The sequence below is a fragment of the Podarcis erhardii genome (assembly GCF_964252035.2).
Source record: "Podarcis erhardii genome assembly, chromosome: 15".
Lineage (NCBI taxonomy): Eukaryota > Metazoa > Chordata > Lepidosauria > Squamata > Lacertidae > Podarcis > Podarcis erhardii.
The window spans coordinates 3651286-3666254 of NC_138505.1; the positions used below are offsets into that span (position 1 = coordinate 3651286).

The 14969-nt window shown below is 50.0% G+C and overlaps 1 protein-coding gene across 3 annotated transcripts in view; it reads right to left on the reverse strand.

Annotated features, from left to right (window-relative positions):
- Nucleotides 1–2863: 2863 nt before the first annotated feature.
- ARNT (aryl hydrocarbon receptor nuclear translocator) overlaps nt 2864–14969 on the reverse strand; it is a 41037-nt gene continuing 28931 nt past the window's right edge. For 2 of the 3 annotated variants that reach the window (XM_081840946.1, XM_081840944.1), the window contains 12 exons: nt 14785–14861; nt 14124–14258; nt 13534–13608; nt 12326–12477; nt 10234–10344; nt 9971–10046; nt 9084–9207; nt 8259–8358; nt 7767–7938; nt 7211–7370; nt 5952–6106; nt 2864–5037 (listed from right to left, as the gene is read on the reverse strand). In XM_081840946.1, coding sequence (XP_081697072.1) covers nt 4948–5037; nt 5952–6106; nt 7211–7370; nt 7767–7938; nt 8259–8358; nt 9084–9207; nt 9971–10046; nt 10234–10344; nt 12326–12477; nt 13534–13608; nt 14124–14258; nt 14785–14861 — 1427 coding nt within the window. In that variant the 3' untranslated portion in view covers nt 2864–4947. The remainder of the gene's footprint in view (nt 5038–5951; nt 6107–7210; nt 7371–7766; nt 7939–8258; nt 8359–9083; nt 9208–9970; nt 10047–10233; nt 10345–12325; nt 12478–13533; nt 13609–14123; nt 14259–14784; nt 14862–14969) is intronic. The other variant, XM_081840945.1, reaches the window with a different exon arrangement.

A 14969-nucleotide genomic window follows, 5' to 3' on the forward strand; every position in this document is an offset into this window, starting at 1 on the left:
AAATGCATTAAACAATGACAAAATCACATTGGGAGTGTCACAGACTAGCCATCCTTTTGTTAAGTGAGACATGAAGAAGTTCTTGATTTGTCTTTTTCTGCTGCCCTGGACCTGCTGCTAAGTCTGTTTCTTGCAGGGACCTGGTTTTAAGATCTTACAGTCCTCCTTAAAATGCAAACCGCAGCCAAGTACCCTCCTGATGTTGTGGTACTACAGCTCCCGTCAGTCCCAGCCATTGGGAATCGTAGTTCCCAAAGATGTGCAGGGGTTGGTGTTGGCTGGTGAGCACGTACAGAGCTACTCTTTCAGAGCTTAGTGAGTGCAAATGCAGGACCCATTTCCCCTTCCCTCTAGCATACTTCCCTCTGCAGGAAGACCATTCAACCCAGGCAGCTGCTCTGCTGGGCAAAAGCTCCACCTGTTGGTTCCACCACAACTATAAAAAGCACAGGAGCCTTTTCAGCTGAAGCAGGGGGTGGGAAGGAGGAAGTGGGAAACTTATGACTATATTGCTGCTGGTGGTGGGTTCCCTCCCCCCGAAAAGAAATGGGAAATGGGTCATAGGAGGAACTGACTACTTTGCTGCAAGCCATGAAGTGGTTTTCTTTAGGCACAAAATCTGAGCTGCTTCTTCACACACACACACATACCAGTTTGCTAAACTATCTCACATGTATCCCTCCTTTCCTCCAAATAGCTTGAGGGGGCGCTATATCCTCCAAGCAACCCTGTGAGGTAGCTTAGGATGGGAGGCAGTAATGGATGGGCCGAAGTTGCCCCTATCGGAGCTTAATGGCTGAATTTGGCGGTGGCAGTGGGGAAGAGATTTGGTCTATTGGTCCAAAATGCCACAGCCAGACTACTGGCTGGGATTCTGTTTAGATCTCACATAACCCATCTTAAAAGCGGCTGCACCGGTTGCCGGTTTGTTTCTGGGCCCCATTCAAGGTGCCATGATGGCAGGGGGTTGGATTAGATGACCCTTTTGGGTCTCTTGGAACTCTGTGTAAACACACCTGAATGTGAAAGTGAAGCAAGAGCACTCCCTGGTGGGACAGGCCAAAGTAAATCAATATATACTGTTCTGCACACCAGTAGATTGTAGGAATTGTATAAATTGTCCTCATTATTATTCTGGTCCCTGGGCCTCTTCAGAGCCACCCTGCAGCATCACAGAGGCAGAAACTTTAAAAGGGGTGAGAGAAGCAGAGCTTAACCTCTGATACAGGCTTTGCGGAGGCAGCTACTCAGAAGCCAGTGATGTAAAAAGAAAAAGGCAGAGAAGTTTAACTCCTGGCCAGAAGCATCAGTTGCAGGCATCTCAACTCTTCAACTGGCAGAAGCAGGAGCCTGAGAGATGGGGGGGAGGCGGGGGGATGCTCTGGGGCAGTGTGGGGTAGTGGTTAAGACACTGAGCTAGGGACTGGGAGCAGAATTGAGAGGCCTTTTGCTGTAGCTGCTCTGTCATCATGGCATTGCATGTTTACCTGAGCTAGGTGAGTGTTAAGGCTGTAACCGCGTCAGAGATCTGAGGGAGGGCACCAGCTGAGCGTGTGGAACAGCCCGCAATTGAATCACTGGCAGTTCCAGATTTAGAAATAACCCCCCCCCCCCGAGAACCTGAGCCAGCCAGCCAAAGTAGGCATCCTTAAGTGAAATGGACCAATATTCCTGCATTGCAGGGGGTGGGCTACATGGCCACAGGGTCCCTTCCAACTCCGTGTAAGGCAGCTGCTACATGGTTTGTGTCCATGTAGAAGAAAGGCTGTGGCTGCCCTACACCCCATACATTTAAGGCTCCCCCCCAAAAAAATCCTGGGAACTGTAGCTGCGTTTCCCAGCACCCCTAACAAATGAGTTCCCAGGATTCTTCGGAGGTTAAATGTAGCGTGGCCAAACCGATTTTTTTCTCTGTTGAGAGAGGGAAGTAATGGTTCTTATTAAAAAAGGATTAAATGAGTTTACATAGATCTCCTGATAGCTATTTATGCACAATAGAGCCTCCAGATATAGAAGCAATATATCCTGGGAGTACCAGGAAACAGGGCAAGCTGCTCCTCGTTTCTGGCCGTTGTGGGGAAAGCACCCAGTGTAATGAACCATGGATTATTACGTAAGCGAGCCATTGGCTCTGCAGAAGTGTCTCTGCCAGTTCACAGGTCTGCTAGAAAAAAAAGAAACCTTTGTCCAATCTCATTAAGAACCATGAGGACTGGGATCTTACTTTATTTTTTCTTGCAAGTAGCTCAGTGATAAGGGTGGTGGGGGTGGGCTGCAGCGCAGTGCACTATGGGTAAAGTGGCATTGGGGTGGGGAGGTGGGCAATGTTCAGGCTTTTGGGCAGGAGAGATGGATGTACCAAGGTTTCTTTCTTACTCCCAGCCTGTGCCCCATTGAATGCATACTCAGGGTGCCTTGTGAGTCATGGAGCATCATGGGTACAGGGAAGGGTTGCAGCTCAGCAGCAGGACACCTGCCTTGCATGCAGAAGGCCCCAAATCCAATCCCCTGTGGCATTTCCAGGAAAGCTGGGGGAGATCCTAATCCTCAAGGTATCGGGAATACACTGTTTTTGAGGTACTGGTCAACTGACACCCCCCACAACGCCCCATCTCTGGAAACAGACCCTAAAGCACAGCCTCATGAGATTCTGAATCCCAATGTCTATCCCACAGCACATGAGCCTGAGATGGCACAGTGGTCCAAGTTAATTTGGCCCTGGGGAAAACACCATATTCCCATATCATATTTTGACCATATCATATCATATTTTGACCATATTCCCGTATGCTTAAAACCCACCAGCTGAAATTCAGGAAAAAAGAAACTCTTTTCTCATCAAAGTTGAGCACAACATCATGAATAAAACATGTGGCATATCGTTTATTTTGCATAATTGCTCTGTTAAGCCAGGGCAAGGGACAAAAGGCTGACACGAAAAACAGTAAAATGCTTCTGAGATACGGGCCCACAGACATCATCAAGCTGGTCCTCTTCATCATGAGGGCCAGAAACTTGATTTTTTAAAAAGTACACAAAAAGGGGGGGAAAGAACTAGAAATTATCCAGATGCTGAATTATGCAGTCATTACTAAAAAGTTCTTGTTGCTTTTAAATCGCAAAGTGGTTGGTGCCATATTTTTGGGACGCCGGGAGATCAATCCTTGCACTTTGGCAAGCAATGGCTGAGTTTTGCAAGATAGAAATGAGAATCGCTGTGGGTTTTTAAAAGAATTTATCCTGATCTTTCATTTTTCCTTCTCAGAAAGGACAGCACTGCATTGTTACACTATTCAATATCGTATACATAACTTCTGGAACACGAGAGGAACAGTCTTCCCCTCTATTCCAAGCCTGGGGTGCACCCCACTTTCAACTGAGAGTTATGAAAGAAGACAGTGGTAGATTCCAAGAATTCAGGCTTCATGACAAATGTAAGTATATTTCGATGACTATCACACATCTCCAGAACAAGGTTCCCATCGTCTCATCTCAATTCTTACTCCCCACCCCCTAGAATAGGTGAGCAGGATGATGCCTGGATTGGGGGGGGGGAGAGACAGGTATGTGTGTTCTTTACCCCCCACTGAAGAAGGGGGGGAGGGGAAGACATCACCAGAAACAACAGATGGACAGGAAACCTGCTCAGATTAAATCTGCTTGTTTCCAGAATTGTGTGAGCGCCGGGGGAAGATTGCAGCCCTGTCCCATTTCACATTAAGAGAGGGGTGGACACAAAGGGGACCCACGTGAACCCCAAAATCCTCAACAATGCAACAACAACAAAAAGCTTTTGTGCTACGGATGCTTTTTATGGCTTGGAAGTGTCCCCTGTCCTGAAGCGTTACAAGAAAAAAGGAAGCCAAGAGGGTTCCGCTAATGAGCGAGGCCCACTTTTAATTGCACAGGTTATGGGAGGAAACAGGGCCAGCTTCAATGGTGGATACCTTGAGTCTCATCATCCCAGAAGGCAAACACCACACTTGCTTGTCTGGGTTTCCAGAGAACAGAGGAACCTGAAGGCTTCCTTCAGGACAAGCCATGCCTACTTTTTCCTTGACTAGCCAGGTGCAGCCAGCTTCAATGTCCCCCAACTTCCTTGTTGTTCCCAGTGCCGACTGGAATCCCAGTTCCCCTATACATTATGGGGAAAGCACAATGCTCTAAAGACATACACAGCATTCAAGCCCTGGTGGGGGGCTTGGCAGCTGCTGGGAAAGGGGGGCACTTGAGAAAGTTGCTAGCCCAGCAGGGTGAACAGTTGGGGTGGGGGCAGGCAGACCCCTCCATTTCATTAACACTGCTCGAGGGAGATAACGTGCAAGACCTGAACACACGAGTGCGGACGCTAGTGAAACGAGTGCGCGGCAACGAGTTCCTCTATATGCCTCGGGTGTTCACAGGTGACGGAATTACACAGCACTTTAAGCATCATTTCAGGGGGCAAATTCTGCCCCCATTCCCTGACATCGTATAAACAAGAATACAATTTTGATATATTTATATATATATGTATATATGTATAAAAGGTTATGGCGTAGGGTGTTTCTTTTTTAAAAAACCAAACACCCATTGAGCTTTTAAAAATCCCTGATGATCGCACACTGAGCATCGTCCACTCATCGGGCTCCCCAAGTCCTCGCGACTGCTTTTGGACTCTGCACACGTGGCTTTCTCCAAAACACAACCGGTTCGCGGCAAGTCTGCCGGGAAGGAGGGAAACAGCGGCCTCGCCGGAGGCTCCACCCAAGTTGGGAACGAGCCGGACTCCCTCTGCGACGCTTCGCCTGCAGCGCTTCTGCTTCCCAGAAGTAGGAAGACTTTGGCAGTCTTTGACAGAAGTTAGAAAGGTGGGGGGGGGGAGAGTGACAAACGCTCCTCCCTCCCTGCGTCGCTACACGGGGGGCCAGGGGAAACTGCACCATCTGCACAGATCTTTTCCCATCCTTATTCCGAAAAGGGGGGGAACATGTTCAGCTCAGGAAACTCTTCGTTGTTGTAGCTGGCTCCTTGTTCCCCTAGCATGGACAACATGTCCTGTAAATGAAAGGGAATTCGAAAATGAGAATGAAATTATCGTTGCTTAGGTGACAGTGCACTGTATCTTCTAGGACGGGCAGAAAGTGGTTCCTGAATGCAGGAGAAGGGTTTCCTACTTGCAAACATTTAACACCGCCCCCTAAAATGAACCCCACCCTCAAATGTGCTATGTAAAACCTTTATCTGTATTAACTCAGATCCCTTCTGGATCATACATTTAAAGCACCCTTATACCACTTTTGGGACCCGGGTGGCGCTGTGGGTTAAACCACAGAGCCTAGGACTTGCCGATCAGAAGGTTGGCGGTTCGAATCCCCGCGATGGGGTGAGCTCTGGCCCTCCTCCTGCCAACCTAGCACTTCGAAAGCACGTCAAAGTGCAAGTACATAAATAGGTACCGCTCCGGTAGGAAGGTAAACGGCGTTTCCATGTGCTGCTCTGGTTCGCCAGAAGCGGCTTAGTCCTGCTGGTCACATGACCCGGACTGTACGCCGGCTCCCTCGGCCAGTAAAGCGAGATGAGCGCCGCAACCCCAGAGTCGGTCACGACTGGACCTAATGGTCAGGGGTCCCTTACCTTTACCTTTATACTACTTTAATAGTTATGGCTTCCCAGAAAGAATCCTGGGGACTGTCGTTTGTTAAGGGTGCTGTGAGAGGATCTAGAGCTGCTGCCGGTCTGTGTAGAAAATACTGAGTTAGGTGGACCAACGGTCTCGCTCAGTATAGTGCGGCTTCTTGGGTTATCAGTGCTTTTAAATAAATCAAAGATGGGGAAATAGAGTCGGCTGCCGTAGGTTTAAATCCTGGTTTGGATCCCTAGCAAGAGGATCACTGGCGTCTTGGCCTCTGTTTATAAAACGGGGAGCAGGAAACGTTACTGGAATCGTGGCAGAGGGGAGGTTGACTGACCGGGAAGACTTCCGACTGGTTTGGTGGTGGCTGCTGGGTGTGCGACTCGCTTGGACTCTGTCCGTGGTGCTGACCCTGCCACTGCGACCACACAGCGACCCCCTCCGCTGCCCGGGGCTGGAACGGGGCTGGGGCCTGCCCGCTCTCTCCAGCAGCTTTGAAAGGAACAAAAATGCAGTTAGCACCGAGTGTAGCAGACAAGACTGTTCTTTCCCCATGCCCTTGATAACACGCTTTGGTCTAGATTGACTGGTTTGGCTTAGAAGGAGTTGGTGGGCGGAAACACCCTGTTTGGGCTGCAGAAAGAGGTCTAGCAATCAGAAGTGGGGCAGAAGGTAGATCCCAGGTGGATTCACAGGAGATGCCCTCCCTTGTGAGGTGAGCCTGTCTCCCTTGTTATTGACATTCAAGAAGCATTTGAAAGTATTCCTGTTGGAAGACTGAAAGATACTGTTCCCGGCAACCATGAAATGATTGTGCAATTGATGGCATGCTCTGAATAACTCTTGCAATGTTACAGAGACTGGACATATTGGAGAACTGAAATTTGGATGAACTCTAATATGCAGTTGATTAAGAAACTTAAAGCACCCACAGAGGGGAGGAGGGGAGTCCTCTAGGATTTGGGAGAATCTTGTTTTATTTTAAACTTTTCTTTTATTGAAAAATGTTAATCGTGATTTATTTTGTAAAACCAATAAAAATTATTTCAAAAAATTGATTATGCTTTTGTTTCCAGGACAAAGACATTTAAAAGGATGTAGAGTATTAATCAGCCAAAGGCTTGGTTGAAGGGAAATGCTTTTGCCTGGTGCCTAAAGATATGCAAGGAAGGTGCCAGGTGGGCCTCCCTGGGGAGAGCATTCCACAAACAGGGAGCCACTACAGAAAAGGACCTGTTGTCATGTTGCCAGCCTCTGGACCTCTCTTAGAGGAGGCACATGAAAAAGGGACTCAGATAATGATCCCAGGGTCCATGTAGGTTCATATGGAGAGAGGCGGCCCTTGTGGGCTCTTGTTACGTTCAGGCATGGTCTCCCCAGCCCTAGCAGAAGGTGCCTGGATTTGAACCTGGGACTTTCTGCAAGCAAAGCAGGTATTCTTCTGCTGAGCTCCGGCCCTTCCCGCTGTGCTCAACATACACGCCCATCATTTCAGTGTTGCTTCTGCAGAACGAGGAACTGCACGGCGAAAGAGTCCTGCCTCTTCAGCAGAAGGATCACCGCTTGCAACTTCCAAACCCGGTGGGGAACACTCACCAAAGCTGGCGTTGCGGCTGGCAAGGCTTGGGTAGGCAGACCCGCCTGGCGAAGCTGTGGAGCCTTGTGTCGACATGGGGCTGAAGGAGGACGGGGTGCCTTGGAAGGTGCCCATGGCAAAGGAAGGCGGCCGAGTCTTAACAGCATGGGAAGCCGCCTGCTAGAAGAGCACGAAAAAGAAATTTAAGCAGTGAGCAGATAAATAAAAAGCAACTGGTAGGTTACGGGAAGCTGGAGTGTATGTCCTTGCAGGAAAAAAATGTCCCTCCTTGGGAGATTTTTAAGCAGAGGCTGGATGGCTGTCGGTTATGTACAATCTCGTTGAGATTCCTGCCATCGCAGGGGGTTGCACTAGATGACCACCAGGGGTCCCTTCAAACTCTACAAGTCTATGATTCTACGAGGCAGAAGCTTCCTATACTCCTAAACCAGGCCCAGCTCCAGCTTCTCCAGCAGACACGGCAGCTTGTGACTATTCGACACAAAACTGTGGCTAAGCCCACTTCGGACCAGGGATGCCCATATATATGGTCTGTAGGAAAAAGACAAAAACTACCTGGGCAGTGAAAGACGTGCGTGTCGTCCCTGAAGCCCACGTGGTCCCGGAGACCTGATCAGGATTGGAGTGGCGAGAGATCTGGGCCAGGATCTGCCCCGCCGAGGCTGAATGCGGTGCTGTGGGCAGCTGCTGCTGAATGACGTTCACGGGGGGCACCATCGTGCTGCTCCTACAGAGGCGAGGAAGAGGGCAGAGTTAAGGGAGGAAAGGCCAGTGTGGCTGAAGAGGCACGCAGAGAGCTGGCATGCCATTCATTCCTCCATTTGTTCACTCAGTTTCTATCTCGCCTTTCTTCTGAGGAGCTCAAGGCGGCATACGTGGTCCCCCCACCCCCTTTGATGTAGGTTAAGCTGCGAGACTGTGAGCTTGGTGGCCGAGTGAGGATTTGAATCATCACTCACTCTAACCACTGCACTGCAGAGGCTGGGCTAAACTGAAAAGGAACCTCAGCCAATCACAGGAGTCTTAAGACTATCCCTTGGACCTCACCTGAAGTTCTCGGTGGGACGAGGAGCTATGAAACTGCTTCCCTGGGAGAAGAGGGACTGGCTGGCGGGCAGAGAGCCAGAAGAGATGGCTTTCGTCTGGTCTGATTGAGAGAGAGAGAGAAGCATGGTTAGCCCCAACCTGGCCACCCAAGAACGCGATATTGGGCGGTATCCAACGAGGACCTACTGATACTAATGGGCTTTATTCCAAGAGACTGGCTCTCTCCTTGCCCTTCCTGCTGGCAGATGAAGATAAATTTATTCTGACAGGCTTTTGGGAATGACTGTTTTTAAGGAAAGGGCTTCTGACACTGCCGTGCTGCTTTTTTATTATCTATATTTCAATCTGCCTTTATGCTATTTTCATTCCACTCTAGTTTAAACAAACTATTTTAAAATATGCTTTTAGCTTCTTCTACATTCTCTGTGCCATTTTAACTTGTGTAAGTCACCTTGAGTCCCGGCCTGGGGAGAAGGCAGGATTTATAAATTAAACAGCTAAATAAGGAACAAATCCACTACCTTTGTTCATTTCAAGGGGTCCTGGTCTTAGCAGGACTAATGCTGGATCCAACTCATAGGAAGCTATAGCAAAAAGGCTGCTTGGGCCCATCTCGCCCAGGACTGTCGACACTGATGGCAGCGCCTCTCCAAGGTTTCAGGTGAGGTCGGACGTCCCCAGCCCTACCTGAATATGCCCCTGGGGATTGAACTTGCGACCTCTGGCGTTCCCCAAGATTTCTCTCTTTTTTTCTCCCAGGGGATGGACTGACATGGCTACTGATTACCGGCTCTGATTTCCCACCCCCGACCCCAACCCTCTCACCTGTGCTGATGCTGCTGTAAATTTCACTGAAGCGAGGGTCCCGCTCCTGACTGAAGAGGCTCTCTGCTTTCTCCAGAGGTTTACCATGGTCCGGGCCAGTGGTGGCCACCGGTTGAACGGCAGCCTGGAAGGAGATGAGCAAACACAGGGTTGCACAGTTAGCTCAATCCTACTCCTGAGTAGATCCTCTGAAATCAACGTGCCTAAGGTCAGTCAAACCCATTAACTGCAGAGTCTTGAGTATGATTAATGTTGGATACAATCTGCAGGTGTCAACATGTGCACACACAACTAAATAAGTGATAAGCCCAGGGATTTATTTCCATTTCCATCCCCCACCCCGTCCCGAGAGTTCAGGGCACCATACCCCATTCCTCCTCCCCTAATTGTATCCTCACAACTACCCCAAGAAGTGGGTTAGGCTGAGAGATGGCAACTGGGCCCCTGGACACCCCAATAAGCTTCACGGCTGAGCAAGGATTGGAATCTAGGTGTGTTCTAACATAAATCCTGCAACATGCCACTTAAATGAGAATGGACAGGGTGGGAGAATCCTGTCTGGATTGCCACTCCACAAAATCTATGTTTTCAGTTGTGTGCATGCAAAGGGGGCAGGCTGAAGGATGGCTGAAGAGGGGAGTTATGGAAAAAAAAGTCATTTCTTCCTCTCATGCCACTGCAGTCCTGTATTGAACGACTCCTCTAGTCGCCAATGGCGACTGGCAACTCCACAGAGGTGAGCACCATGAGTTCCTTCCAGTGGAGTGTGTGGTCTGCCAAAGGAGGGACACAGTGATCCGTGTCAGCGGGTGTGTTTGTGTGTGCCCTCTGCCAGGTCTCAATTTAGGGCAGGGAGCTGGAAACTCTTGGAACCTTTGCCGATTTACCTGGGCGTGGTCGTAACTGGCTAAGCTCTCCCTGACAGGGACCACGTCGACGTCTGTTGGCTGTGTTGCCTGCTGCCTGAAACGCAAGCCATTTTAAGAGGTTAGGAGCCGGTCGTGGGTCAGAGGAAAGTGACACAAAGCAGGGAGAGGAACTGAGCAGAGCTTACAAGGTGCTCCGACACCTACATGCCCCAGGGGGCCTTGGAATAGACCCCTCACAGAGCAAAGGGCCCCAGGGTGACTCCAGCCAGCCCCCCACTTACCTCGTCGCCAGCTGGGCAGGACTCATCTCCAAAGGCAGGCTGGCGTTTGGGCCCAGTTGGGGCCGCTGCATCTGACTGGCCAAGGCAGGCCGGGACTCCTGGCTGGCGTTCCTGGGGGGTCATCGGGGAAGGGAAGGTCAGGGATCGGAGGGAGCCAATCGCAACCCTCAGAGCATTCCAGTGAGCCAGGGGATCTTTATGCACCTCCCTCTTCTTAAGGCTGTTTTTGGCACCTGCTAAAGTCTTTTTCGCTACCCCAGACACACAATTCTTTTTACATGTATCTGTTGGTTTTAAATCTGCATTTTGAGAAATTTCAGGCATGTTTGTTTTTAAAGCTTGATTGTAATCAGTTTAAAAACAAAACAAAACACATTACACTGTTCTACGTAAGCGACTCCATAATAAATGCAAAATCTGGCTTTGATTTCTCTGAAGCTCCCCGTCTGAAGCTGGTATATGGAAATGGGATGGATGAGTGTATGGGTGTGTGGGGTTCTCCCCACCCCCAAGTGAAGGGGCAGAAATAGATTGTGCAAAAGCTTACTCAAGCCGACTGCCACAACACTCTCTCAGAGGCCACCCACCCCTCCACACCACCACAAAATTATTTTTAAAATAGACTGAAAGATGGGCAGTGGGCAGAAAATTGAGAGCAGTCTCCAATGTTGGCGCTACTCAAAGCAGAGCTACTGAAATCAATCAACATAACTTAGTTCCATTCATTTCAATGGGTCTACTCTCAGTAAAACTTAGCTGGAGATGATTCTTAGTCTTTAGCTCAACCTGCAAATGTGTCCCAGTTTCAGATTTAGGGATGGTGAATGTATGGATTCACTCAAGGAAATGACACCAACATGACAATATGGGGCAGACCAAGAGGAGAGCTGGTGTCCTGATGGCTGAGGGGGGCGGCATTATGGGTCACATCCCATTCCAGTCCTACTCAGCAGCAGACCCACTGAAACTAATGAACCTCCTGCTGTGGATGGGCCATTGGCCTGATCCAGCAGGCTTTTCTTATGTTCTCCAAGGTAGTCAGGTTCTGTAGGTCTGCTCCAATTAAGGCTAGCGTATTCCCTGACATCACAGCAGCCTGTCCAATCAAGAGCAAAAGAGGGGGATACTCAGAGCAGACAGGCGGTTTAGACCAAGGGAAGGGCAGAAAGTAGACTGAGATCTGTGGGGAGATCTCAGGGCAATTTTGCAGTAGATCAACAAGGGTTTCTGACCCCAGAGCAAGAAAAAGCAAGTTTTCCCACCTAGGTTAGGCAGCTAAAATGAAGAAATCTGAACTCATAGTTGGCAGATTTTTGTGTGTGTGCAAAAGAGCTGTGACCTCTAGCACTGGAAACAAATCCCTACACTCTGGAGGCTCCTTGCTCCTTAATTCTAAGGGTGGCAGCTAACTAAGTTCTAGTCAGGGCAGACATATGGAAATCTATGGACCTACGTTAGCCTGTCCACTGATTTCAGTGAGCCCACTCTGCATAGGACTAGCATCGGGTACCCAAAGGCCACATTCACACCATAAATTTAAAGCACGGTGATGCGACTTTAAAGAGCTATGGCTCCCCCCCCCCAAGGAATCCTGGGAGCTGTAGTTGATGCTGAGAGTGTTCAGGAAGAGTGTCATATTCCTTTCCCAGAGCTACAATTCCCAGAGAGGCTTATCCCTCTTTCCCATGAAACTCTGGGAATTGTAGTTCTGAGAAGGGAATAGAGGGGCCTCCTAACAACTCCCAGCACCCTTAACAAATAATATTTTCCCTAATTCTTTGAGGGAAGCTGTGACTTTCCAAAGTTGTATTTAAAAGTGAATGTGCCCTGCCTAATTTTGCATCTGGCTGGTAGGTCTTGGGGTTCAACTGAACAACAACAACAAAAAAAGGCAAAGGAGATTTGACAACCCAGAAGCAGAAACTTATTTTAATGCATTTTGCTTAAAAAGAGGCTGGAATGAAGCTAAGGAGGAGTTTTTTGGGGTGGGAGACTGCAAAGCCCCCTCCGCCCTGCAAGTCTTTCAAGGACACAGCAAAAGAGCAGGCCCCGCTGCCAGTGGGGGTGACACAGGGGGTCCCCGTGTACGTACTTCACATTGGTGTTGGTACAGATGATGTACTCTATCTCATCTGAGTAGGGGTTCTGGAAGGTGAAGGAGCTAGTTCTCATCCAGAGCCATTCTTGGTTCTTGGACCGGAAACGGAACATGACGGACAGAACTTGGCCTTTTAACTTCACCACCTGGAAAAACGGGGGTGGGGTGGGGTTTTGGTTTGGTTTTACGCCGGCAACAGCAGCAGCCACAGCAGAGGGGTGGAAAGGAAAGACCCCCCCCCCCAACAAAACATGCACTTCCTGAAAGAGCAGCGCTTACCCTAAGACCCAGGATCAGAAGAACCCCAAATAAAGCTCTGCTACTTTGGAGCTTCCCAAAATTACCCCCCCCCCAACTTCAACTTTCTAAAAGATGCCAGCAAAGGGGGCTAGGGCAAGAGATGAGATTGGGTTGGGGGCTGCGACTTCCCTGCCCTCTTTTAATGCCAGCACTGGCTACAATTCCTCCTTGCCTGGGATTTTGGAGGTTGCCTTCCCTGGGGCAGGGATTCCCCTATGCCTCTCAGTACCCCTGCTTTGCACCCCCAAAGACGGTTTTGCCTGGCTGGAGATGTTTCCTCGAACTCTGATCCTGCCTCTCGCTCACCTGGACAGAAGACAGAGAGGCATCTGTGTGTGTGTAGGAACCAATCTATTCTACAGAACTCAAATTTACGTTCTTGGCCCCACCCACTTTTGACTATGGCCCCACCCACCAGTGGCATGTGGCCCCCAGAAGGTTGCCAAGAACGGAATGTGGCCCTCAAGCTGAAAAAGTGGTTTCTGCAAGCTTGCGCTGGGGCACCTGACAGGTATTTATTTCCATTTTCCACAGATGTTGATGGTTATGGGGTGGAATGCAGGACTGTGAAGGTCGTGAAAAGCCAGCTTCCCCTCCCTCCCTCCCTCCCTCCCGGGGCTCTGGAAAGATGGCCTGAAGTTTGTGCTCCAGACCAGGTAACAGATTGGTCTGTAAGGCAGGCATGTGTGCAACCTCTGGATCTTACGACTCCCACCAGCCCTGACGGCAAGCGTGGCCAACGGCCAGGGAGGAGATGGGAGTTGTAGTTCAGCAACCTCAGGAGGGCCCAAGGCTCCCCCTGCCTGCTCCGACGGCATTCAAAATGTGTTTGCCAAGGGGTGTGTGCTGGGTTGTTGCGCAGATGCCAGGCTGAATCAGTCATGGACTCATGGCTGGTTTACCTGCTGGAAGCTGTCCCTCAAAAGCTGGTGGTCTTCCGGGTGGCAGAAGTCAACAATATCCTTTCCCAAGAGTTCCTAATTTTTTGTGGGGGGGGGGGCGGGGAGAGAGAGAAAGAGTCAGAATGTCACTGCTGAAGGCAGGTTACCTTTTTCAATGAATCTGGGGACACTTTTCAACTTCAGTAGGAATGATAGGATTTTGTCAGAGGACTGATTTCTAAATCGGGGGACTGTCCCCGGGAAACCTTATGCTATACGCAACTTTCATTGATTTGAAAGCTGCGTTCGACTCAATTTTGCGAGTAAGACTCTGGGATAAGCTGAACTCCTCAAATATAGACAAAAGACTGCTGTACTTGATTAAATGCTTATACAATGATACTGTGATGAAAGGCGTGCTGCTCTACAAATGGACAACTTACAAGCCACAAAGGGAGTTAAGCAAGGGTGTATTTTAGCCCCGGCACTGTTTAACTTATATATAAATGATATTGTCCAGGATGCTGGACTAAGCGGGCTTTTGGCCTGGACCCAGGGAGCCAATGTGCACCCAGCTCTTGCTGGGAACCCCCTCCTCCAGTTCCCCGCACCTGTGGCTGGTAGCCAACGGTGGCCACGCAACGGTGGTCGACGAAGGTGAAGAGGCAGTCGGTGTTGTGCCGCGAGATGAACTCTGTGGGCTGGCACACGGTGTTTATGTCCACGCAGCTGGGCGAGCTCGTGACCTGCAAGGGAAGGGAGACGCTAAGAGGTTAGGGGCCGGTTACAGAGAGGGGGCTAGGCAGGAGGGATTGGGCTTCCCGCTTGGAGGAGAGACAGCCCTTTCCCCCGTAAGAAGGCGAGTTGGCAAGTAAGGGGAGGCAGGAAACTCTGCGGAAGGCCCCTGATTATTTCTCTTATTTCTCTTCTCCCTAAGAGCTGAGAGAGGCGAGGGACTGGGCCCTAATCTCTGCCATGCGCTCACCAAACTGGCCATCTCGCGGGGATTCTTTAGCCATGATTCCCGCATTGCAGGGGGTTGGACTAGATGGCCCTTGGGTTGCCCTTTCAACTCTCCTATGATTCTACGAAAGTGGCCTCAGGCAAGCTGCCAGCCCTGCCCTGGAGCAACACAGGGGACAGCAATTGTGGTCCGGCTTTTGAGGCTCTCAGATAAGGACACCTGCTGCAATAAGGTACAAAGAAGGCTCAGCAATCGATGGCAACCTGGTTCCCGCGTCCTTTTGGGGCTTGAGGGAAAGGCTAACTCACCTGCAGCCTGCCGATGGCCACCAGGCAGAACTTGCTCCCCTGCCCAGCATCTGGGTCGTCATCTGGGAGGGAGACCCCTGTGGATGGCAAGAAGGAGGAGTTGAGCTCAGAGCCAGGACAGGCTTTTCTCAAAGGTGGGTTCTGGTCTTAGTGGGTTAAAAATACCGTATTTTTCGCTCTATAAC